Source organism: Ictalurus punctatus, chromosome 8 (assembly GCF_001660625.3).
Source record: "Ictalurus punctatus breed USDA103 chromosome 8, Coco_2.0, whole genome shotgun sequence".
NCBI lineage: Eukaryota > Metazoa > Chordata > Actinopteri > Siluriformes > Ictaluridae > Ictalurus > Ictalurus punctatus.
In genome coordinates, this window is record NC_030423.2 from 2,397,611 (window position 1) to 2,424,725 (window position 27,115).

General features: G+C 42.5%; 1 protein-coding gene across 3 annotated transcripts; it reads left to right on the top strand.

Annotated features, from left to right (window-relative positions):
- The first annotated feature begins 659 nt into the window (after positions 1-659).
- On the top strand, positions 660-26,096 carry rps6kal (ribosomal protein S6 kinase a, like). 3 transcript variants are annotated; one of them, XM_017474670.3, is made up of 22 exons: positions 661-1,000; positions 5,585-5,644; positions 6,780-6,896; positions 7,289-7,370; positions 7,459-7,539; positions 7,789-7,868; positions 9,458-9,564; positions 12,811-12,848; positions 12,975-13,117; positions 13,599-13,669; positions 13,872-13,960; positions 14,091-14,155; positions 17,389-17,491; positions 18,631-18,755; positions 19,451-19,573; positions 20,521-20,610; positions 20,693-20,851; positions 21,308-21,469; positions 21,918-21,994; positions 22,708-22,825; positions 23,318-23,458; positions 24,786-26,096. In XM_017474670.3, exons 1-22 carry the CDS (start codon positions 938-940, stop codon positions 24,912-24,914), a joined length of 2,223 nt encoding a protein of 740 aa, XP_017330159.1. In that variant the 5' UTR covers positions 661-937; the 3' UTR covers positions 24,915-26,096. The 3 variants fall into 3 exon arrangements, with proteins under 3 accessions (XP_017330161.1, XP_017330160.1, XP_017330159.1); XM_017474672.3 differs by lacking the exon at positions 21,308-21,469 and having other exon boundaries at positions 660-1,000; XM_017474671.3 differs by lacking the exon at positions 19,451-19,573 and having other exon boundaries at positions 660-1,000.
- The last annotated feature ends 1,019 nt before the right edge of the window (positions 26,097-27,115 follow it).

The following is a 27,115-nucleotide window of genomic DNA, read 5'->3' on the forward strand; positions in this document are numbered from 1 at the left end:
CCATGCTATGGGTTTTCTGGTTTCCTCCCCCAATCCGAAGACATGTTGTAGGCTAATTGGCATTTCCAAAATTGTAGTGTGTGTGTGTGTGTGTTATTGTGCCCTGCGATGGGTTGGCACCCCGTCTAGGGTGTCCCCCAACTTGTTCCCATACCCTGGGATAGCCTCCCCATAGGTACAGGAAATAGATGGATGGATTATTTATTTTTTATTATTATTTGCCTCATACATTAAGCTTCACAGCTCCAGGGTTGGGGGTTGTATTCTCACCTCTACCCTGTGTGCTCAGAGCTTGCATGCTATCCCCTGCTTTGGGGGTTTCCTCCTCCAGTCCAAAGACATGTTGTAGGCTAATTGGCATTTCCAAAATTGTCTGGAGAGAGAGAGAGAGAGAGAGAGAGAGAGAGAGTCCGTCCTGCAATGGGTTGGCACTCTGTCCAGGGTGTCCCCCACCTTGTTTCCCTCCCTTGGGATAGGCCCCCCACAGGTACATAGGATGGATGGATGATTTATGTTATTATTATTATATGACGGTTATAATACCAACATCTATTTATTTGATAAACCGATTAATTATTTGAAAAATAAACTGATTTCACCCCCCTCCGTGTGCAGGGGGAAGCCCTAAACTCAGTTGCGTCAAACTCGACGTCAAACCGCCGCTGTGTTGCTATGAGGCGCGCGGAGGCGGCCATGTTGGCCATGTTCGTGTCAATGGGAAAGTAAAGAAGCGACCGGGTTCGTTTACGGTCCGATACTCGAGCCGAGCCTCCCAAAGCGAGTCTCTGGCCGAGCTCCGTCGCAGAGTCAGATTTACTGACATTATCATCCGAATTCATACCAACATCTGAGCTGCGTGTCATCGTGAACCCGGGTTAGCCGAGCTTCCTCAGCCGAAGGCATGGCTCGCTATACGCGGCTCTAGTTCTATCTTATAATGCCTTTTGCCCGGCCACTGCATTCCTGGCACAAAATGGAGGTGCACAGCTTTAGCGGCGAGGTACGTTCAGTCTTATCTTCGCTTACGGGGAAATGTATAAAACATGTCAAAACAAACACGGCTGTGTTTTAGCCTGCTTTGTGTACGTTTTCTGGAACGCTTTGCTAGCTAGCTAGCTAGCTGCTTCGCGGAGAGAGTGGGGGTAGCAAACATGCTAGCTAGCTATTTATCCGGTGCTATCCGGGCGCGCGTGCAGCATCTTTACATGCTCCGCTCGGCGTGTCACAAACTTTACTTGGGATTTTAAAGTCCTTTAGCTAGCTAGCTAGCTAGTCACCGACTGTCGTGTATTCTCCGTGGATGTGCAGAATTATCCGGCTTTAACGCCACGAAAACACGCGAGACATCCCTTGTTAGCGTTTCAGCTGCATTCCAGTCAATGACTGAATTTCAGAGATTATAGGAGCGGTAATCTCCACAGCAGCTAGCTTAAACCCCAAGATTATGTCATCCCTCAATTCTGAGTACGTGTCGGGCATTTTAGGGTGAAAACAAAACCGGTTGATGAGACGAGATTTGAGCCCTCTGACGTGTTATTTGTCATAGTTTTTAAAGGCTCGGGAATTCTGCCCTGCTTACTCCGACATACTCTAAAGTGTAAATTAGCTAACGTTGCTAGCGTAAAGTGGCGTAGCTTGGCTGTGACGTTAGCTTTAATGGTCCACTCAGACATTTACACAGCATGGAGAACCTGACATGAACAAGGCTACATGGGAAATGATGCTGGGAGTGTGGAACAGGGCATTGAGGTCTTCTGCTCCATCTGTAGAGGACCATGTCTTCATGGAGCTTGCTTTGTGTACAGGGGCATTATAATGCTGGGGCAGGTCTGGGCCTTTTAGTTTCACTGAAGGGACATGACAGCAGAGAAAGATATTCTGTACAGTCGTGTGCTCCTAACTTTGTGGAAACACTTTAGGGAAGACCGACGTACGTCTGGCTGCATAGTGTAGATGTATTATGTGTAGATATTATCGTCTCTTTCGGTTCTACCATGGCCTGAGTTCAGGGCCGAGTGATCACAGCAGAACCAGGTGCGTCAGCTCACCGCCAACTTTTTAGGGATTGATTGGGATTTGTAAGAGTTTAACAACCAAAATCCGTCCGTCCGTCCATCCAGCAATACCTACATCCATCCATCCATCAATACCTACATCCATCCATCCATATATCCGTCCATCCATCAATACCTACATCCATCCATCATCCATACGTACGTCCGTCCGTCCATCCATACATGCGTCCATACATGCGTCCATCCATCAATACCTACATCCATCCATCATCCATACGTACGTCCGTCCGTCCATCCATACATGCGTCCATACATGCATCCATCCATCCATACGTCCATACATGCATCCATCCATCCATACGTCCATACAAACATGCATCCATCCATACTTGCATCCATACATGCATCCATCCATCCATCCATCCGTCCATATATGCATCCATCCATCCATACGTCCATACAAACATGCATCCATCCATACATCCATACAAACATGCATCTGTCCATCCATCCGTCCATACATGCATCCATCCATCCATACTTGCATCCATCCGTCCATACATGCATCCATCCATCCATCTGTCCATACATGCATCCATCCATCCATCTGTCCATACATGCATCCATCCATCCATCCATACATGCATCCATCCATCCATACGTCCATACAAACATGCATCTGTCCATCCATCCGTCCATACATGCATCCATCCATCCATACTTGCATCCATCCGTCCATACATCCATCCATCCATCCGTCCATACATGCATCCATCCATCCATCCGTCCATACATGCATCCATCCATCCATACGTCCATACAGACATGCATCTGTCCATCCATACGTCCATACATGCATCCATCCATCCATCCATACTTGCATCCATCCGTCCATACATACATACATCTGTCCGTCCATACATACATGCATCTGTCCGTCCATACATGCATGCATCCATCCATCCACACATACACACATCCATCCAATCCATCCATACATCGTTTGTCGAGTTATTGTCAGCGGATGGATAAACAGGCAGAGTAAACCTGTATCAGTGCTGAATCTGTGTAATGAGAGACTCGAGGCATGTCTCGAGAGCTGAGAATGAATTCACTGTAAAGGAAAGCAAAACGGCAACTTTTGCTTTCATGTTCTTCACAAATGCGTCTAAGAGACGATAGACGAGCCACTAATTTTCCAAAATGCTTGCAGAGGAGAGATGCCCGTAAGAAGAAATTAGAGAGGTTTTTTTTCTTCTTCTTCTTTTTTCTTCTTCCCCCTGCATTTTGAGCACGCAGCGTTTCCATTCAGCGGTCGTGATAAATGGAGTGAGTCATCATCTGGGATCAGGCCAAACACATTAGGCTGTCTTGCAGTGCTGGATCGGTAATACGTTGACACAAGGATATAAGAAAAACGTGCCTTATGTTGTCGTTCCAAACGGCGGTCTATAACATTAACTCTAAGATAGGGATGGGCGATATGGACTTAAAACTATATCATGATATTTTCTGGTATTTATTGCGATAAGGATATCACTGGCTACGTTTACATGGACGACAGTAATCTAATTATTGAGCTTATTCTGAATAAGACAATATTCTGATTAAGGTGTTTACATGAATCAAAACCGAAGTAATAATCAGAATAATCCTTTCATGTTCCCATTTTACGTGTTATAGAACATAGATCGATTAACAGCGCACGTCATTACGTCGCCACGCCGTCCGACGTTCCCTCCGGAATTTCACGTATCGACATACAGTTGGTCTCCGTTATGGGATCGTATACAGTTTTGGGCGTTTTGATTTTTAATTTTACGAACGCTTCAAGTGCGGTTAATTATTTGTCGTGCTGTACGTGCTAATAGACGACTGCTTGAAGCCGTGGGCTGCGTCCCAAACTGTGTACTTGCCTACACTTAGTAGGTACTTTGTAGCAGGTAAGTACGCGGTTTGGGACGCAGCCGTGCTCTCTTGTTTGCCGTCAAACGGTTGAGCGCTGCCGTGTGTGTACGTGTCCTGTCGCAAAATGCGGTGAAAACTCTCACACGACGTTAATAGTGTGATCAAGGTGTGTACGTGTCTGTAACGCACGTCGATAACGCGACTAAAATAGCAATACGCAACACGTCTTGATTCCTTTTGTGTTTACGTCGAGTATTAATCGAGTATTAATTAGTGACGACGAGAGACTGACGCTGTACACCACAAACGTGGGAATGGTTTAGACGGGGGCAAAATGGGATGGGTGACGTTTACAAGCGTACGTGTGACGTGATGAGAAGAGAAACTGAATGAGATTGATGAGGTCAACGCCATTAGGAGTTAGCATGTTTTAAAATAATCTCCTGTTGTCATTAACCGTAGGTGCACAACAGCGTCGCCGGACTGCTCCTGTCTGTAACTTTAACTCTCCCTCCCTCCCTCCCTCCCTCCCTCCCTCCCTCTCTCTCTCTCTCTCTCTCTCTCTCTCTCTCTCTCTCTCTCTCTCTCTCTCTCTCTCTCTCTCTCTCTCTCTCTCTCTCACACACACTCAGGTCGGGGTTAGTAGCCATGTTTCCATCCATGTATTTTATGTGAATTTTGGGAGATCGCATAAACAAACCACTGGATGGAAACACCAGATGTGAATAAAATCTCCAAAATGTCTCCAAAAACAACAACAACCTTGTACGCTCAATCGAGGCTGATAATATTTTTAATTCGATACCAAGACATGAGCGTAAACTACGATGGAAACACATTTACGGAATAAATCTCTTTGACGCGCGTCAAAAAAGACGTGACTCTTCCTCAACAGATCACGTGATCGGGATCGTCGGCTGATGTGATTGGCCAGCTTATACAGCGCAATGGCAGTGTGTGTTTCTGTGGGGACCGGGGCGCGGCGGGTCGGGTCACGTAACCGGACCGAACGGCAGACCGGTCTCGTCGCACGGCATCTCAAACGTTTCTGAATCATTCTGAAATGCCCGAGCCAAAGTCTGGCATGGAAATAATTTGGTAGAACACCCTCCCAGAACTGTCTCGCACCATTCCGTTCCCAAATCTCCGCCGCCGATTGCGAGGTTTGTGACGGCGTTTCTTCTTCCCGCGTGCTCTGAAGCACCGCGACGACTAACCCCGATTTTAACAGCTTAACAACCCGAAAGTCTTGAGCACGTCGGATGGAATCGGTGCAAACGTTTCAGACGTTTTCACGCTAGGGATTAAAGTTATGAATGGGATTTGCCTGATGATTTATCCTGTCGATATCCTGATTATCCTGATGATGCTCCTTCTGATGACCTCCACAAGTCTGGTTCCTCCGTAGGAGCAATTTATAAAACCGGGTTCTTTAGTTTGAACGTCTTTAGCATGAGCGTATGCTAACGCTTCACCTCTGCTTTAGGGATGTGGGTTTTGTTCACGTTGAAAACAAGCGCTCTGAGGCTGAATTGCCAGTTTTCACAGTAGGAAAGGTCAAGGGGAAATCGTGTATTAATGCGTGGCGTGACGGTGCGGTTTGGGGAAAAAGTGTGTGAAAGTTTTGTGCTAGATGAAGCCATGTGTTTTTCTTTTTCTAGATCAACGGGCATCAGGTCGGAGATGAGCCGATGGAAGAGGGAGAATCGTGCACACACTGTGTGAGTAATGCTCTGTGTGTGTGTGTGTGTGTGTTTGGGGGAAGTGGCATGCGGACAAACGTTTTTGTCTTGTTGGATAACTATTAAATTGCTTTTATTTATTTATTTATTTGTTTGTTTGTTTATTTATTTATTAGAAAAACCCATCTTTTATTTAAAAAAGCAAAAAACAAAACAGCAAATTAAGAGTTGTTGATGACCGAGCTTTAGGTTGGGGCTAGATTTAGATTAGGCATTGTGTGATTTATTATTATTATTATTATTATTATTATTGTAGACATTGTGTGGTAATTATTATTATTATTATTATTATCATTGTAGACATTGTGTGGTAAATATTATTATTATTATTATTATTATTATTATTGTAGACATTGTGTGGTAAATATTATTATTATTATTATTATTATTATTATTATTATTGTAGACATTGTGTGGTAAATATTATTATTATTATTATTATTATTATTATTATTATTATTGTAGACATTGTGTGGTAAATATTATTATTATTATTATTATTATTATTATTATTGTAGACATTGTGTGGTAAATATTATTATTATTATTATTATTATTATTGTAGACATTGTGTGGTAAATATTATTATTATTATTATTATTATTATTATTATTGTAGACATTGTGTGGTAAATTATTTTATTATTTTTATTATTATTGTAGTCATTGTGTGGTAAATGTTGTTGTTGTTGTTATTGTTATTATTATTATTATTATTTTAGACATTGTGTGGTTGTTGTTGTTATTATTATTATTATTATTATTATAGACATTGTGTGGTAAATATTATTATTATTATTATTATTATTATTATTATTTTAGACATTGTGTGGTAAATAATATTATTATTATTATTATTATTATTATTATTATTATTTTAGACATTGTGTGGTTGTTATTATTATTATTATTATTGTTATTATTAGTAGTATTATTTTAGACATTGTGTGGTAAATATTATTATTATTATAATAATTATTATTATTATTATTATTTTAGACATTGTGTGGTTATTATTATTATTATTATTATTATTATTATTATTATTATTATTATAATAAACCTGGGAACCTGGGTGAGGTAATGGTTTAACAAACAGAGGTCTAACCCTACAGGATGAAGGGTCGTACAAGGAGATCCCCATCACTCATCACGTAAAGGAGGGCTGTGAAAAGGCTGACCCTTCTCAGTTTGAGCTGCTCAAAGTACTGGGCCAGGGATCGTTCGGAAAGGTGAGTACGCTTTATTCTGCAGTGCGTTTGCAACATCTTTCCATAAATAGTTTGTAGATTATTTTTGTGTTGCACCAGTTTCACAACGTGACTTAATGGAGGACGCTGAGACACACACACACACACATATATATATATATATATAATATATATATATATATATATATATATATATATATATATATATACACGAATTGTCAAGCGAGCTGTTTGACCGAGCAAAGCATTGCTTCAGATTATTCCTGCTGAACTGATGAGTTGAATTGAACAGTGGCGTCGAACCTCTGAGATCTGACATCACAGACGTTATTATTGAAGAAACGTTTACGCTACGTGGTCGTCGCGGTCGTTGCTAACTGACTCAGTCAGCCCCCATTTATTCTTGCTCTAAGGTGTTCTTGGTGAGGAAGATAATGGGCCCAGATGCTGGTCAGCTGTATGCAATGAAAGTGCTCAAAAAGGCATCGTTAAAAGGTGAGTCGGCTGGTTACGGACGGATGGATGTTGGCCAAATGCCTTTTCGAACAGCTCCGGTGACAATAAATCTTGCTCTCGTTGGCAGTGAGGGACAGGGTTCGCACAAAGATGGAACGAGATATTCTGGTTGAAGTGAACCATCCCTTCATTGTGAAGTTGCACTATGGTAAGATAAGCATGCTTTTTTTTGGGGGGTCGCTTTGTTTGCTAAATGTGGCGTGTTCGCCTGCCAGGTCACATCCTGCACCTGGCTTCACTTGTTTAACTTGGTGCTCTGTTTGGGTTCCGCATACAGCAGAAGTGCCTGATGGAATACGAGCGGCTTTGTGCAAGTCTGATAAGGTTTCTATTTATTCATTTATTTATTTATTTATTTATGTGTGTTTTGTTTTGTTTTTTTTTTCTTCGCTCACAGCCTTTCAGACCGAAGGGAAGCTGTATTTAATTTTGGATTTTCTCAGGGGTGGAGATGTATTTACTCGCTTATCCAAAGAGGTAAGTGTCCTGTTTTCATCTGCGCTAACCTTCGAATACCTAGCCCGGTTTCTTCACCGGAAAACACCAGTTATTAACAAACTGCTTCGATGCGTATTTGCTTCCTGTGGTGGTTTATGGGTAAGCGTGCCTCACTTGCTTTCCTTCAGTCACGTGCGTTCGGAAACGAGACTTTGTGACCTTTTGTGGCAACGGCGACGTTTAGCCTTTTGTCTGTATAACCATTGTTGCTCGATTTTATTTATTTATTTATTTATTTATTTATTTATTTATTTATTTATTTATTTATTTGTCTCCTCTGACCGTAGGACCCAGCTCCAGTCCAAACTCCGGGCAGGGTATAGCAAACCCCATGTGTTTGTTCAGATGCAATAAAAGGCTTTATACGACGCTTTATACGTACATCTTCTACATAATGGCATCTGGTCGTATATTTCGATCCTTAGTAAGCCCAGAATGCCGCCGCCGTCTTCTGCAAATCTCCGAGCGTGATCCTTGGAGAAATATTCGCATCTTTAAACGTCCTCACTACACGTGGGACAGATACACTCTAGTTAGGACAGACATTCATTTCACGACATTTGTAGCCCATAGTTACCGAGGACACCAGTTAAACCAAGTCGCCGCTAGGTAGTGAAGCCGGTCTGTTTTCGGCATATCCGTCTTGTCTGGATGCACGATAGATTACTGAATTATCATCATAACCAAACTGACCGTAGAAACCAGCCAACCAGGATCAAGATCACAGCAAGGTCAAACGTCTAAAATAGTTTTATTTATTTATTTATTTATTTTTTAAAAATAGCATCCTTCCTGTTCGTCATACCGAGATGTTTACTCGCACGTTCAGGGCTCAAAGCGCATCTCCTGGCTATCTCCGATCTCCGCCAGCCGTCCGTGCGTTTCTCGTTAGCGTTGTCTGTCAGGAATGAGTGTTGGAATACTTGTTTACCAATCAAATCCACGACTGTCGGAAATGTAGTTCCGCATTTAAGTGGGCTTCAGATTTAAGTCGGTTAGCCTTTTTTATGATGTTTTCCGGTTGTCCATCCGCTTCCGTCCGAGGTTCTTCTTAGCATGGTATCCCAAGGACGAGCGGTTGAACGTGTTCATGATTTCATACCGGATCATCACCCTAAACGGGGTCAAGGTCACAGCAGGGTCAAATGTCTCATAGTTTTTCTTCAGTAACTTCCTTCCTGTTTGAAGTATCTTTTAAAGGTCTAACAAATTAGCAACCAGAAGGGCTAATAAACACAAATTCTGAAAATAACATTTAAATCAGCGGTGCGCTAATCTGAATTTGATTCCGTCGGTTTGTTGGTAGTAAAGGCAGTTTTTCATATTTGCAGCTGAAGTAAATAACCATAATGTGTTCACTGTTTTTCCTTAACCATTTAATGCTCTTGTCTGTCTCTATTAATCTCTCTGTATGAAGCTTGGTTGTTGTTGTCTGTTGTGTTTTCTGTAACCTCTCGTTTGTTTGTTTTTGTTTGACTGTAAATGCTACTGTTGACTTATTTTGCTTATTTGTATTTCATTATGTTTTGTGCAAAGATCAGAGAGTAAATCTGTCCAGTTCTTACTAGGTTATGTTTACAGAGGAGGATGTGAAATTCTACCTTGCAGAGCTGGCCCTTGCATTGGATCACCTTCACAACCTAGGCATTGTGTACAGAGACCTGAAGCCTGAAAAGTAACGTATTTCCTTCTTTTCCGTATCTCCCGTTTGTATCTGTGTCTTAAGGGCCTCAGCGTAGTTCATGCGTTCAGGTGACTCCCACGAACAATACACGGTCATTTCAGAAATTGGCATACGCGTGTGGCCAGGCCAGTTCGTTCCGAATATCACGAAGTTGCTATCTTCAACCCTCTGTTGATGGTGTGGTCGTGTACCACCTGCATCTTATTTCTCTCTTCTTTTTCCGTTTGAAAATACGGACCAAAATAAGCAGTTTTCTCAGCACGGTGAAATAATTTTTTTCTTCTCATACCCCAGCATGTTAGGAAGTTGGGGTCAGAGCCATGATACAGCGCCCTCTGGAGCAGAGAGGGTTAAGGGCCTTGCTCAAGGGCCCAACAGTGGCAGTGCTGGGGCTCGAACCCCCGACCTTCCGATCAGTCACCCAGAGCCTTAACCGTCAAGCCACCACTGCCACGTCTGTCATTTCTTTATGTACACCCAACAGCTCCTGTGTTGCCATAGTTTATTCTCTGGGCACTTTTTAGCAGGCAGTCGTCTTCTTGTAGTCATGTAAATGACCGTTAATTGTAAATTTGAATAGCACCACCTAGAGTACCGGAGCACTTGTACAGTACATGGCAGCCAATACGACAGTGCAGCTTATGCAAGCTTGTGAGCTCCTGAAGGCGATTCATTTATTTATTTATTTATTTATTTATCTCTTGTCTGTGTGCAACTCTCACTGATGTCATCTCCGCATGAAGTATGCTGAGGCATTGCTCTCTATCTAACCGTCACGTCTTTATCTCGTCCTGTACGCGAGGCACTCCGATTTCCGCCACAAACGGGTCAGATACGCAGATTAGCGAGTTCATTTCTCCATCCGGATTTCGTCGGGTTTTTGTCTAGATCTCGTACTAAATAGTTTATAGATCTTTAAACGAAATACAGCATGAAATGAAGGCAACCCGAGTAAACGCACAATACACACGGTTAATCTCTTTTTAAAAATGTTTTTTATTGAAGCAAAAAAAAAAAAAAGTTATCCAAACAGCTATCACCCATGTGAAAAACTAATCGCCCCCTTAAACTTAAAATCTAGTCGTGCCACCTTTAGCAGCAGTAACTGCAACCGGACGCTTCTGATAACTGGAGATCAGTCTTTCACAGCACTTGGCCCACTCTTCTTTGCGGAACTGCCAGCCATATTGGAGGACTATTGAGCATGAACTGCATGTTTACGGTTCTGCCACAGCATCTCGATTGGCTCAAGTCAGAATTTTGACTAGGCCACTCCAAAACGTTATTTTGTCATTCAGGGGTAGACTTACTCCTACGCTTTGGATCGTTGTCTTGCCGCATAATCCAGTCGCGCTCGAGTTTCGCCTTACGGACTGAAGACCGGACATTCTCTTTTAGGATTTTCTGGTTTAGAGCAGAATTAATGTTTCCATCAGTTATTGTAAGTTGCCCAGGTCCTGAAGCAGCAAAGCATCCCCACACCGTCACACTACCACCACCATGCTTCCCCGTAGGTATGATGATCTTTTTCAGTTCGCTGCCTTCCAAACAGATCCACTTTTGACTCGTCAATCCACAGAACATTCTCCCAAAAGGTTCAAGGATCATCAAGGTGTGTTTTGGCAAAATTCAGACGAGCCTAGACGCCCTTTCACACCGAGAACGATGACTATATTAGTGTCCACGCCAACACCCAATATCATTGTTTATTCGAAGCGCACGCTGCTGTTATGTTCTCTGCTGCTTTAAACGCTCGTGCTCTTTAAAGCAGGATGGATTTTCCATTTGGAGATAACGGCTCTCGCTGCGGGTTCTTTGGAGTCCCAGAGCCTTTGAAATAGCTTTGTAACCCTTCCATTCAGACAGATGTCTTTCACTCACCGTCGTCTTCATCATTTCTGGAAGTTCTTTCAGCTTGGGCCGAATGTGATACTGAGTAAGACCTTTTAACCAACTTCATGCTGTTGGAAAAAGTTCTATTTAAGTGTTGATGTGATCGAACAGGGCTGGCAGTATTCAAGCCTGGTTGCGTCTAGTCCAGCTGAACCCCATCATGAATTTCATAGACTTTGGGAATTAGTAACTAGGGGGGCAAATACATTTTCACACTTTGAACTTTGTCGCGTCCGTAAACATTCATTTAAAAAGTGTATTTTGTGTTTAATCAGGTCGCATTTGTTTGATCTTAGATTTGGTTATGACAAATTTGAATATCTTCGAACCCTAGCCCTACCCATGACCGTGAAGACGCACTATTATGTGTCTTCTATATGACGTACTAAAAGGTCGATTTCGCTCTCCACGTGAAGACCAGACAGGATTCTTACATGTCATACGTCTGGCTTTTTTACGTTTAAGAGTACTTCTTAATCTTCCTCACTAACCTCCGCTCTTTCTCGCTCCGTCTCGTATGATAGTCGTCGACATAACAGATGGGTTACAGTCAGGCCGGTCGCTGTCACCAAACCAGGGTTGCCACCTTCAACTAGAACTTTCTATGATCTGGCAAACGATCCCATTTATGTGCAAAAATAAGTACACCCCATGGAAATTATTTGCGACTTATTCGGAGTAAACATTCGATCATCTTTGTAACAGAGCGTATTAATAAAGCCGACGCGCCCTATGCACTGTGCCTATCGAGACTCCCGGGGTATCCGTACACCCCTAATACTAATAACTTTTAACCTTCATTCCAAAATCTTTGAGAATGGATGGAATATAATATAGTAGTCAAGCTGATGTTGGTTCACTTATCAACACGAAATATTATTGCTCATTGGCGTAATGTTAGCTAGCTCGATAGCTATAGAACAACATGGGAAATTTGATCTCGCCCCCCTCTCACGTTCACACTTGTACGTCAGCAGCCTCCTGCGTTTCGCTACACAGGGGTATTTATTTTTTTCAATTTTTTTTTTATTTAAAGAACCGTGCGAAATTTTTGTTTGTTTGTTTGTTTGTTTGTTTACTTAACCGGTGCAACAACGACCTAGACGTGCAGTTTCCCACCTCGTGTACCTGCCCGTTATACGAAAATACGTGACGAATCGCGTCCCACTTTGACTTAGTAAGGGACGCAGCGTTATATATTCTTCGATACAGGGCAATCCCGTATTATAAGGGATGGGGTGGCAGCCCTGACTGTTTTGGATTTCAACTTGTTTGTTTGTGTTTTTTTTTATTGTATCCATGTACTTGTGTACCTGTATTGGAGAATCTGATTTTAATTTTCAGCATTTTGCTTGATGAAGCTGGACATATCAAGCTAACAGGTACGTCCTCCTTTTATACTATTTCACTGCGAACATGTCCATCCGCATGCGTGCACGCGTATAAAATACATGGTCGGATATGCCGTCTGTGTCTGTATGACTAACGCGTTGTCGCTCCTGTCGCAGACTTCGGGCTCAGTAAAGAATCAGTAGACCATGATAGGAAAGCGTACTCTTTTTGTGGCACTGTGGAATATATGGCCCCTGAGGTGGTCAACAGGAGAGGACACACGCAGAGTGCTGACTGGTGGTCTCTTGGGGTTCTAATGGTAGGAATTACACACACACACACACACACACACACACACACACACACACACACACGCATGCCATTCGTCCATTAAACGACTGACGCATATGGTTTATTCCTAATTTGTTGCATTTGATCTTTTGGATTGTCAGTAGATTAGCTGTTGTGCAACAGTTGATGATGTGCACCAGTCTCCTTTCGCTTCCTTTAATAAAATGTCGATTTTTAAACACTAACTGCATGTTTTTTTTTTGTTTTGTTTTTTTAAATGGTGGAGCATTTCAGATTCGAACCTTTTAGCATCATTTACTGACACACTTAAAACACAATCCCTGGATTCAGCAGGTTTCCAAGTTTAGATCACCTCAGTGATTTATACATTATATACTGGTGTGTATTGTGTGTGTTTTTTTGTTGTTGTTGTTGTTGTTTTACCAAACCAATCACATTCACAGTTTTGAAACGTCATTGTGTTTTTTTTTTGTTTTACTCATTATTAGTTTGAAATGCTGACCGGGACGTTACCATTTCAAGGGAAAGACCGGAACGAGACAATGAACATGATCCTTAAGTGAGTGGGACAACGTCTTAAGCTGAAACGTACATAATGTTTATTAGATTTCTAAATGCGTAAACTGAAAAGGGGGGGGAATAAAAACCCATCCGTTCAGAATTTGATGTATTTTTTTTTTTCATTTCGAACTTCTGTGCGTCGCCCAGACGAACTTGACTAACACGCTGTCGCTTTTGTCGTCCTGTCGAATCTCTCTCAGGGCTAAATTGGGAATGCCACAGTTTTTAAGCTTGGAAGCGCAGAGTCTTTTAAGAATGCTGTTCAAAAGGAACCCAGCAAATCGTTTAGGTATGTGGACATGTCTTCCTCTCAGCATAATACATCATGACTAAAACTGATCATCGTATAATAGTAAGATTCTAAGGTAAATTTGGATTGCTTACTTTTTGTATCGTTTTGATGTCGTTGTCTTGTGTAGGCGCCGGTCCAGATGGCGTCGAGGAGATAAAACGACACACCTTTTTCTCGACCATAGACTGGAACGTGAGTGTCTTTTTAGCAAGTGTTTGGATTTTCCTGCACCACAGTACTGAAGGTCGTTCAAGTCCAAGTGCGTAAAGTGGTGGTTCTGAATATTTTGTTAGTGGATGCGCAGCTTCCTTATAGCCTGCTTTTCTACCGTGGACCGGAATCGATCGGCACGTTACAGTAGAGGTCCGAGAGGCATGAGGGACTGAGGATATACGTTATATTTTGGGAAACGGACCCAACTAAGTTCATTAGAAAATATAAAATAACAAAATGTGTGGGCAGGCAGGATTTTTAGATTTAAAAGATGGCCTTGCACACGCTTCAAGCTTGTAGTACGTATTCTACCAGAGTTGTCTGGCATGATAAATTCGTGATCCCATGTTTGATATTTTTATTTCCATCGTCACGTGACTCAAACTGTAATAATGTGTTGAATTTGGGTACTCTCAGTGCCAGACGTAGAATACCAGAATACCAAGAGTGGTATCCTACACTGTGGGTGGAACTAGATAGGGAAAAGCACTGATTGACCAAAGTCAGCTAGCCCCTGTGGGGACCCGGGGTAGAATAGGTTCCCAGCCACCTGTGATTGTGATGGAAGAGGTCCTGGTGTTTGAGGACTGTGGGTGGCTACGGTTACCCAAGTTCCAACACAGTGCACTGGCTCAGACTTCACCTAGACGGGTGGTTGGAAGGGCCCCGTCCAATCAATCGGCTAGTCAAGACTTACCCTGCAGGGCGTTGGCTTAGTTCTATTTCCTCATGTATTCTCTATCACCCCTGTATCCTTGGTGCATATCCAGAGGATCCCCTTGTTGGGTTCCTAGGTGGGTGGGGAGCTGGAGGGATGAAACTAAGTAATATAAATATGGCTAACAAAAAAAAAAAACCCTAAACGAAGAAATCTAGATGAGGACTCGGATGCTAGCGGTGTGTTCTCCCAAAAAAGTAAGAACTAGCAGAGATTTTATGCTTTTAGAGTCTGGACACGCTCCTCACGAAGCGAGCGATCTCCTTCAACGGTTGTTTTTCAGGTATTACGAAAGACATGAAAAAGTTAAGGATTGGACAAGTGGAGTGCTCGAGGAAAATTCGCGCTAATAATCTTAACGCGTGCCGATGCGTTTGCCGACGTTCCTATTAAGGTCTGTTCTCATCTGTCATTAAACAGCAGAACAGGAGTCATTCGAACCAGAGAACTCCAGGATATGGACGAGTGTGAAACGACAACACAGCAAGGCGTAACAAACGTGAACAGAATCCTGATTTTATAAAAAAGGAAAGAAAAGAGGATCGGGTAATAAAACCAGGCACTTGGGGTACATTTGACGTTCAATAAACCTCCACCAGCAGAGAGGATTTCATTAGGATACTTAAGTGTACCAATCAGTGTTTTCATTCCAAACCCTCGGAGATGTTTTAATCGTCTATAACATTCAGTCTCTGCTGGTTGTAAAAAAAAACAAAACAAAACAAAAAAAAACAACAATTTGCTATGATTGTGGAGAAGAAAAACACGAATTGGCCTGTACAAGACCATCAAAACGGAGCAGTTGCTCAGCCGATCATTCGGTTTCATCAAAAGACTCCCCAGTCTGGATCAAATACTCCAAAGTGAAATGTACCGAAACGGTCCGATCCGCGCAGAAGCGTGTAAAGTGGTCGGTTCAGTCGGACCCTTTTTAGTTGAAGGCAGCTTCTCGTCGTCGTGGTCTATCTCCAAAATGTACAAGTAAATGGCACGTACTTGTCCTGCCTGCTTGATAAGGAGGAGTCATATTATTCAGTGGAATTGTTATGGGATAAAAGCAAAATTTTACAGAATGTCCTATTGACGAACAGCCTGTTATCTTTAAAAAACTATAATGTTTAATGTGCTTGGCCAAAATATACCTCGCCTCTCAGGTGAGTTAGCCACATTACTCAGAAGTGACTTAATTCACGGTCGTATTCCGGTAGATACAAATCTACACGCTACAGATCTATTACCCTGTGCTCTATTTACATACCCCGATGCCTCTGGGACACGATACGACGTGGACAAACTGGCTGATCAGTTGCCATCCCCATGGTTTTAAATGGAGTCCATTTGGGAGCCATATAAATCCCCACTTGGAGAACACACACACACACACACATACACACACATACATGCCCTATACCACCATGGAATAGAATAACTCCAAACAACATCCAGATGTTTGTAAACAGCAGTTCTTGGATTATAGGACCTTGTTTTCTACTTCATGAACCCGTATGCACAGATGGATCCAGGATGGAAAGTAACGCGTGTGCAGCGGTAGCGTTTGGACAACAACTCCACGGTATCCGTATTCCTGGACAAAGTCCAGTTTTTACATCCAAGGCCCGCGCTTTGCTCCTAGCAGATAGACAGACTAAAATTTACCGTCGTTCTCCGTCGGATTCCAGGCCGTATTTTGCCGTCCGGTTACCGATGATCAAAATCCCGTGATCAGACGCACAGAGCCCTGACCTAAATCCCACCGAACACCTTCGGGATGAATCGGAACGCCGACGTGCCGCAGGCCTCCTCACCAAACATCAGCACGCAACCTCGCTAAATGCTCCCGCGAACAGGTTTACATACACAGCCATGTAACAAAGTCTAGACGAAAGCCTTCCCGGAGGATTCGAATAACCGCTCGCTTTTTAGCAGCGGAGGCAGGTGTATAATGCAGCACTGTTCAGCTCTGGTTCACTGTTCGAGTTCCAAAAAAAGTCAAACTCCACCAAAAGTTCCGGTTTGCGTGTTGATATCGGTGTAGACTCTGCTAGCTCCATTTCTGTCTAGTTCCTAGCAGCTGCTGAGAGGAAAAACACACACATTTAGGCCACTGTGGAGTGGGGCGGGTGTTGCAGACGGCCAGGCAGCAAGCCAGGTCTCGCTGTGATGCGGTAACGACCACAGCGAGAACCATTTACAAACCAGTGGTACTCGATTGAGCATGAAGTGAAGGGTGCTCATGGAGAGAAGCAACTGTTAATCAGTCTCCCCTCGAATACGGCAAGTCGAGCAAGACTGGGCTCTGAACTGTAGTTTCACGTAGTTCAGGCTGATCAGGTGTGAACGGCGCCGTCCTCCACAAAGCTTTACCTTCAGGGGTACTCCGTCGTCACGCCAGGTCGGGCCTGTATCTTTGCCACACTGCTGACCTTCAAGAAGGCGCGATAGAAATTCAGCAAGGGGTTTGGTGTCATCTGTTTATGCCTCTTTCTGTGTACAGAAACTGTACCGGTGCGAACTTCAGCCTCCTTTCAAACCAGCAGCAGGAAACCCAGACGACACGTTCTGCTTTGACCCGGAGTTCACAGCAAAAACCCCAAAGGGTGAGGACTCTTCTATCGTTTAAGCCTTAAAGCCCTGTCACGTTTACATCCAACATCAGACCTTTTCTTTCCTCTCTTTCTTTTTTTCCTCGGGGGGGGGGGTTCCTCAAATGATTGTGGCATATGTTTTAAAATGACTTTTAAAATGCGTTGCAGTCGAGTGCAAATGTTTAGTAAACCCTTACTTACTTTGAAATAATGAAACCAGCAAGACCTTTTGTTTTGTGTAAGTAGGGTTGCACAGATGTCTCTTCAGCATTATAAGTAACAGAAATGGTGGTGATGATGATGATAATAATAATAATAATAATTAAAAAAAAAAAAAACTCCAATGTACCTTTGTTGTTGCAGCGCTGACCATTTTGTAATGTCACTATTAATCAACATTCAATCAAATTTGCCAGCATATTTAATAAGAAGTTGTTTGGGCTATGTCGGGCAAAAGTTTGTCCAAATGTCCAGCGATCACAACTTTTGAACCCTGTCAAAAGTCGTCTGACGGCGGAGAGCCGGCTGGTGGGTGGGAATTGGTCAAAACCAAATTATCCGCCCTGATATACACTATATGGCCAAATGTTTGTGGACACCTAACCATCACTCCTATATGCGTATTGAACATCCCATTCCAGAGTTAGTCTCCGTTCGCTGTTATAAAATAGCCTCCACTTTTCCGTTAGGGCTTTCCACTGGATGTTGGAGCACGGCTGTGCGGGTTTGTGCAAATTCAGCCTCGCGTTAGTGATGTCCGGCACGGAATTTTATCTCTATAGCGCTTTTAACCATTTCGCACCGTTGTTACAAAGCAGCTTTACAGAAATGTTTCAAATCGGCGTCTAAATTGTAAACTTATCAATGTATACATTTATCCCTAACGAGCAAGATGAGAACTCCAACCAGAAGGAGGGAGTCAGGCTGCAAGCTGTTGCACGTAGCCGTAAATACCGGGAACTTAAAGCTGATCTTATGCCAAGGGTTTTCTTACAAATGCAGCGTATTCTAGTAAGGAGACGAAAAGGGAAAAATGGTGCCAATCGACCCCCACAGCCGTCGTCATCTACGCCGGTAATTGTAACTGTATCGTCATCAAACCCTTTTGCGTTCCGTGCATATAACTGTTCTACATCCCATCACTTTCACAGACTCTCCAGGCATTCCTCCGAGTGCAAACGCACACCAGCTCTTCAAAGGCTTCAGCTTTGTCGCGCCGGTCTCCCTGGAGGAGAGCAAGAGCTCCCCTCTAGTTAACATCCTCCCCATTGTTCAGGTAACCGTGCATGCACATCACGCAGTCGTGATTCACTTTACGTCCGGATGAGACCGATGACGCCAGAATGAATGTAAAAGTTTATGAACTAGATAACAGCTCATTATGAATGAAGTTTAAATTAGTAATTTTTTTTTTTTTTTTTATTACTACAAAAAAGCCAGTGATTTGAATCCATTATGCAGGTGCACAGAGCTTAAAAAAGGGAAAATAAATAAATAAATGAATCATGGACCAGTTATTTATTGGCTGTACTACATGTCCATAGGAGCCTTACATAACGATTGCCCAATTAAGTAAAAGCATTCGATCAAAATCTCCCGCAGTTAATATTCATCTTGGTGCTTTCTCTTTCAAGGTCAACTAGCCAGGCAGGTTAATTGCCGTTTCCACCTGAGCCAGCACGTCCTTGAACGGTTCTTTTTGAATTTGATATTTGAGACAGAGTACAAACCTGAGCCTGGTTCTTCATCGCCACTAACCAGCAATTCATCAACATTCATTTATTCTGAATGTAACGAAGACCAGTAAATGATTATCTGCGAAAGAGGCTGTGACGGCGAATTAGTTAGGTGAAGCGTTTGCACAGCGTGGAAGTGTCGTAGAGTGCGAACGCGCTCAGGATGTGCTGGTTTGATCTTATTGTAAAGGGGCAGTGATGGTGTACTGAAGTGGCTGTCTGTGTTTGGGTTCAGATGCATAGCGGCATGTCGCAGTTCTCCGACGTATATGAGCTGAAAGAGGACATCGGCGTGGGCTCATACTCCATATGCAAGCGCTGCATCCACAGAGTCACGACTATGGAGTTCGCAGTGAAGGTTAGACATGCTGGACTACAAAAACAGGACCTTTTGTAATCGGCTGAGGATTTGTCTGTCGTAACCAGCAGGGGGCAGTACAATCCCAGCGAATGCTATGTCGTAACCTTCAGAGACCGTATCATTAGCTCATAAGCTCAGAGTTCACTGGTGGGGGGGGGACTAATGCGATAGATCTTAATTCCCTACTTAGCAGTTATTTTACACCCAGTTGGGGCACCTTGTTGGAAAGTTGCTGCCGATTGCTGGATTTAACACCCTGTATAGTCCGCTAATACGCTTATGTGGTATTTTTTTAAAAACGCGTTTCCTTTAGTTTTCTCACCATAAACAAAACAGCAGGCAAAATATGCAGGTATAATTATGCAGATATGCATTTTATTGGTGATTATCTATGTGTTTAATGAAAACAAAGCAGACTAATCTCTACATAAGCATATACATAAGCTCCCGATTTAATAACATTTTATTTAAAGCTTGCTTTAAACATTATAAGCCTCTGTAGTCACTTTATATGATTATATATAATGTGTGTGAGAGAGAGATAGATAGATATATGTAGATGTATGTAGGTAGATGTGTATATGGATAGATATAAGCACTTAATCGATCAGAATTTAACACCTCCCGCATGATCTCACTCAGAAGATCAGGTCTAGCCGGACATGTTGGGGGATTTCCTTTTGAAACTGGTTCTACACTGACGTATTAGACGTGACCGCTTTGAGGAATCCAAAATTTGGAGTTCCTTTGATTCTCAGCGGACCGTACACTGTAACGAAGGCTCCGTGAGTACATTTTAAAACGCGTTTATTACACACGGCCCGAACGAGCGCACTCCAACGTCGAAACGCGACGTAAATGCAGGCCAGGTTTGAATTGTGATGCCTTCGATTGTGAATACCTGCCGTTCTCCTTACTCTTTACTCTCTTTGGCTCCGTTATAGATTATAGACAAAAGTAAACGAGACCCTTCGGAGGAAATCGAAATTCTCATGCGGTACGGCCAGCACCCAAATATCATCACGTTGAAGGACGTAAGTCTGAACTCATCGTCTTGTTCTCAGACCTCGGTCGTGTAGTTCTGTCTGTGAATATGACTGTGTGTGTGTGCGTCAGGTGTATGACGAGGGGCGATTTGTATATCTGGTAACGGAGCTAATGAAAGGAGGAGAGCTGTTGGATAAGATTCTTAGGCAGAAGTTCTTCTCGGAGCGAGAAGCGAGCGCTGTGCTTTACACCATCACCAAAACGGTGGACTACTTGCACTGCCAAGGGGTAAGGCGGAGTCAGTACCAACAATGCATACACCTCAATCAGCAATAATACGCTGCCTCGATGAAGTATTCGTCCAGGTGTCTTCTATTTTTTACACAGATGTGTCACACTTAATTGTTTCAGGTGTTTCAAACGAAATCTAATAAAGATATCTAACAAAGACAACCTAAGTAAACAGAAAATACAAGTGTTCTTACTTGTATGCAAAAGGAATTATGTACAGAAAATGAAAGTGACCATAGCAACAGGTAGTGTATGGTGATTTTATTTATTTATTTTATTTATTTATTTATTTATTTTTTTTAATTAAAAGGATTGTATTCTTGTCCAACAAAGTGAAATATAATATTCTCCCCGCAGTAACTCGGCAGTCCTCTGAGCTTTGTCATTTTGTCTCTTTAAAACTGTAAAGCAGTTTCGTACGCGAGTTAAGGAGCGCACATTTCCCGCACACAGGTGGTTCATAGGGACCTGAAGCCCAGTAACATTCTGTACATGGACGATTCGGGGAACCCCGACTCCATCCGAATCTGCGACTTCGGCTTCGCCAAGCAGTTGAGGGGGGATAACGGCCTCCTGCTCACACCGTGTTACACTGCAAACTTCGTAGCGCCTGAGGTGAGGGAGCTCCTCTGTGTTATCCTTGGACCATAGATTGGTCGAGTTACAGTGTCGTGTCGTTGCGATTGCGTACGCAGAACCGTCTGTTAGCAGAAACTTCTCACTGTCGTCAACGTCCCCGTGTCGACCGCTTATGTGTACTAACCAGGGATGCAAACGCGGCACCTTCCGGCGCAAATACAGAAGTAATAACATCATCGGTGTATGTAGTGCAGCAGGCTGTTGGCTTTTGGAAAGCATGTTCCGTTTTAAGGAACACGCTTTCTTTAAAATCCCACCCCTGGTTTTAATTATGCCCGTGCCTTTTCAGAGCAGATCGGATATGCCGTGAAAATCTGTTTTCAGCTGCTTGTATGAACCCAGTCTTAGAGTAGTAACAATTTTGTCATCTTAAATAAACCTTTTTTTTGTTTGTGTGTGTGTGTGTGCGTGTGCGAGATTGTAGGTGTTGATGCGTCAGGGTTATGATGCAGCCTGTGACATCTGGAGTCTCGGGGTTCTTCTTTATACCATGTTAGCTGGGTGAGTGAGTGACATGCCCCTGAAGTCTACACTCGGAACCTGTAGCAGATCTCATGCCATTCGTGGCTATTACAAAACGGGTATCGAGAGGACATTTACAGACGGATATAAGTGAAAAATGACTCTTGCTTGTGTGATGTATTGTTTGCCGACTCTTCTTATCTTCTGAATCATAAGACACTAGTTAAAACGACGACGAAAAATCGTACGCATGAGTCATGTGAGCTGGGGCTCAGGTGGTAGAGCGGGTTGTCCACTAATCGTAGGGTTGGGTTCGGTTCCCGGATGTCGACCAGTTTTGTTATATTTGATTGATTAATTCACTCGAACGTACTTTAATATGGGAAATGCACTTATATAGCGCTTTACACCGTCTCTCATTCACACACACACACACACACACACCCTCACACACCAACGGTAGCAGAGCTGCCACGCAAGGCGCTAACTTGCCATCAGGGGCAACTTCGGGCTCAGCGTCTCGCCCGAGGACACTTCGGTATGTGGAGTCACGTGGGCCGGGAATCGAACCGCCGACACTACGATTAGCGGACAACCCGCTCTACCACCTGATCCACAGCCGCCCATAACATTGAGTTCAGTTCATAAAAATATAATAAAATATATAATATAAAAGGGAACCAGTACGTATTAGCTTCCATTAATCCTTCCTTTTTTTTTTTTTCTTTCTTTTCTTCTTCGGCTCTATGTAGGTACACGCCCTTTGCGAACGGCCCCAATGACACCCCAGAGGAGATTCTGTTGCGCATCGGCAGTGGCAAGTTCTCTCTCAGTGGAGGAAACTGGGATACCGTCTCTGACTCCTCAAAGGTAGAACAGTAATCCTTTTCTCCATAATAAATACACTGTCCCCTTTCCAAAATCATCAGCAACCTTAAAAATAAATAAATAAATAAATAAAATTTACAAATAATTAAGAGTTTGATTATTCGTTCGTAATTCTGGGTAACCCGTGTTAACGTCTTACTTGTGTTTCAATTCAAGTTCGTTTGTGTACATGGAAACCAACTTGTATTCAAGCTGCCTTTGGAGTATTTTGTGTAAAAGGAAGATTTATACCTGTTAGACCAGTGGTTCTCAACACGGGGAGAGATCGGAAGGGGAAGGGGGGCGCAAACGATCGTGACGCATGACGGAGAAGGCTTGGGGGGGGGGGGGGGGGGTTACAGAAGGTTGAGAACCTCCGTGCTAGACCGTTCATGTCTCATATTAAGACTGTACTGTGATGTTTTTGGGAAATTAGTGCGACAAGATGGTGATGATTGATTAAACTTCGCAGCGCCTCTGCTCTTTCACCTGCAGGATCTTTTGTCTCACATGCTTCACGTGGACCCTCATCAGCGGTATTCGGCCGAGCAGGTACTGAAACACTCGTGGATCGCCTGCCGGGACCAGCTGCCCCATTTCCAGCTCACCCGACACGATGCACCTCATCTAGTTAAGGTAAAACAGGTATTTCTGTGAATGAGCTTGCGGTGTTGTGAAAAAGTATTTGCCCCGCGCTGATTTCTTCTGTTTTGGTGTACATCTCGTACTATGTAGTTTAGATCTTCAAACAAAATACAACATAAAACCAAAGCAACGCACAATATTGTTTGTTTATTTATTTATTTATTTATTTATTTATTTTATTGAAGCAAATGTAAAATGCAAATTGGAAAACGAAAGTAAAAGATAAATAATAAAGCGCCTTTTGAGTTGTTCCAAGCCTGCCTCCAATTTACTTCAATTTACCTGAACCTGGGAAGTGTTAAACTCATCTGCACACACACACACACACACACACACACTCATTACATTTAAATAAGTTTAAAACACTCAAATATTCAATCATACATAAGAACACCTCAATTCTTTCCCTTTACATTCTAATATCCAAGTTATTTTATGAACGCAACAGACAATTAGCCAATTTCACACTTCCGTTTTTTTTTTTTTTTTTTTTTTTTTTTTTTTCCCCCTTTTCCAGAGTGACGTTTAATGTTTGTACAGCCAATAGTAATCACGAACACCGAGGGAGGACCGGGTACAACCGAATTACGCAAATTTAGATGCTGTTTTTGTAAGCCGTAGTGGGGCGGATGACCGGATCATTTTACACGCCCATACTGACAATTCACTCGCATTTGGCGGTTGTGCGTGCTGGTTTCATACCCTGTTTGTAACCCTTCCCAGACTGATGTATTTCAATCCCCTTCTTCCTCATCATTTCTGGAATTTCTTTCCATTTTGGCACAGTGTGTTACTGGTTAAAACCTTTTAACCAACTTCATGCTGTTGAAAAAGTTCTGTTTGATCGAACAGGGTTTGCAGTACTCGGGTCTGGTTGCGTCTAGTCCAATCTGAACCCCATCATGAACGCAGTTTCATAGATCTGGGGGATTAGTGGTTACAGGGGAAAATACATTTTCACACCGGCCCAGTTGGTATCGGATCATTTTTTTAATTTAATTTTTTTTCTTCCCTTCTTCTTCAATAAATAACATGTATCATTTAAAAACTGTATTTTGTGTTTACTCTGGTTGCCTTTGTTATATCTTTTTTGTTTTTAATTTCTGAAACAATTTAGTATGAGAGATGCACAAAAACATAAGAAATCAGGGTGGGGGCAAATACTTTTTCACAGCTTTTTATTATTATTTTTTTTTTATTTTTTTTTTTTAAAGAATATTTTACGTTTTATTACAAACAAAATTGTCAGACAGTTTAATGTTTGTTCGGGGAGTATCCTTGCACTTTCAGTAACTACTTCAAACTGTGTGTCTTTCAGGGAGCGATGGCCGCCACATACTCCGCGTTGAATCATAAGACATGCCAGCCAGTCCTGGAACCTGTGGCAGCTTCTAGTTTAGCCCAGCGCAGAAGCATGAAGAAGTTAACTTCCACTGACATGTTGTGAACAGAAGAATCTTCACATCACTGTGTTCTCTCCTCCCCATGTTGTCTTTTTATTCGTTTGCTCCTGTCCCCGCTGTCTGGCGTCATTCCTCCGCTCCTGCACAGTGTCTAATGTCTAACTTTTTACATCAGGAAGGCTGTTTAGCAAGGTATAGACTGAGAGACTGCCCTGCAGTGCTGCTGTGTGTTTTTTCTCTCCCATTTTTCTCTTTTTTTTTTTTTTTTTTTTTTTTTCTCTCAATCATTCTTCATTTTTCTTTCTCCCTCTTTCCCACTAAGTGGAAAAACAACACCAGCGCCTATTCTCATTCACTGTGACTGGCTGACCTAAAGCTGCTTTAAGTAAACTGTGCTATGCCTTCTTTCCCTAGTTTAAAGCATCTCTGTTCATTTTCCACTCCTCCTCTCCTTCCTCTACTCCTGTCTCTCGACAGTTTATCAGTGAGGGAAGGTGCGATTCTGGAAGTGCCCAGTCTATTAAAGCCATTCAGCATGTGGCTGGAGGAATCCGGTGTATCTGAACCACTCAATGTTACCTCAAGTCGAGTTGACGAGCTGTAAGCGGAGACTTCTTTTAAGCTTTCCATGAGTGTATATAGATAGAATCTAGCGCCAGAGAGATTGTCAAACACACCGACCCGATCAACCCCAATCATATCAATTATATTTAAGCACATTTGCACTGAAGCTTGGCACGTTGTTGCTTTTTTTTTTTTTTTTTTTTTTTTTTCTTCTCCCCCCCCCCCATACCCAAACTACATTCTTTTTTTTCTTTTTTTTTTTAATTTTCAATTTGTGTTAACTTTAAAAAAATAATAATAATAATAATAAGCTAAAGATGAAATAATAGAAGCTATCAAAGGTCAATGAATGTGGACCAGAGTTCGTAGTGTTGGATCCAGTATTAGGTGAACCAAGGACTCATGGGATTTATTTGCTGACGCTCCCAGAGCAGCCATTTATCCATTTTTATATATATATATATATAATATAAAATGGATAATCGACTGTGCATATGTGTATATATTTATGGATATGTATATGTGTGTACATATATCCATAAATATCTCAAAAAAGAAATTGTGGAAATTGTACCATATTGTATTTATTTCATTTAATTTTTAAGATTCTATTTTTCTTTCCATTTCTGTATATATTAGCATTAAAGCTCACAAAACATGCATTTTCATGATTCTTTTTGGGTAGTGCCGAACGGCTGAACTGTATCGTCAAACCGTAGCGAATCGTAGGAAGCGATACGCTGCGTATGTATTCTGCATAAAAAAAAAAAAAGCCGTGGTAAGTTTTTAGCCAACGAAGAAGAACACGTGAGGCTTAGAATATCAAGCGATAATATACGTACACGTTTTCATTTATCGCACGGCTGCAGCATAATCTAGTGGTGGCAGGTGTTTACACATTTCAGGTGGGCTGAGAAAAGTAGGCCTCTGTTTGTTTGGCTACGGTGTCAACTGACGTTTGTTTACAAGTATGAGTTGTCTTAATATATTGTTTGGTTTTAATATTTCGGATCATAGGGAAGCAATGCTGTGCTAATGAAAAGAAGTCGAACTTTTAAAAGCACTTCAGTGCAAGTCGCAGCTGAGTACAGCAGACAAGATGCTTTAGAAGAAGGAAATACGTGCACGGATCAGAGCCGTAACATTACATTGAATAACGTCGATTGTCTCGGAGTGTGCGAACATCCGTTGTGATGGCTAGACGACTGGGTCGGAGGATCTCCAAAATGGTAGGTCTTGTGGGGTATCCCCAGTATGCTGCGAGTACTTACCAAGGAAGGACAACTTTATGAACCGCTGACAGGGTCATGGGCGCCCAAGTCCCATGATGCACATGGGAAGTGAAGGTTAGCTGATATAGTCCGATCTCACAGAATAGACAAGTTAAAAAAGTTAACGCTGGCTATGATAGAAAGGTGTCAGAACACCATCACGAGCATCACAGCTTGCCGCGTATTGGGCTGCGTAGCCACAGACCGATCGGAGTGCCCATGCTGACCTGCTCACTGCTGATGGTGCCTACAGTGTGCACATGTGCATCAGATCTGGACCATGGAGCAATGGAAGAAGGTGGCCTGGTCTGATGAATCACGTTTTCTTTTATCCCGTGGACGGCCGTGTGCGTTGTTTACCCGGGGAAGAGATGGCACCACAATGCACCATGGGAAGAAGGCAAACTGGC

Coding starts and splice junctions, on each gene's coding strand:
- rps6kal (XM_017474670.3), top strand. CDS start 938: ATGCCTTTTGCCCGGCCACTGCATTCCTGGCACAAAATGGAGGTGCAC. Junction 7,371..7,458: donor CAAAAAGGCATCGTTAAAAG/GTGAGTCGGCTG, acceptor TCTCGTTGGCAG/TGAGGGACAGGGTTCGCACA. Junction 9,565..12,810: donor AGAGACCTGAAGCCTGAAAA/GTAACGTATTTC, acceptor TTTAATTTTCAG/CATTTTGCTTGATGAAGCTG.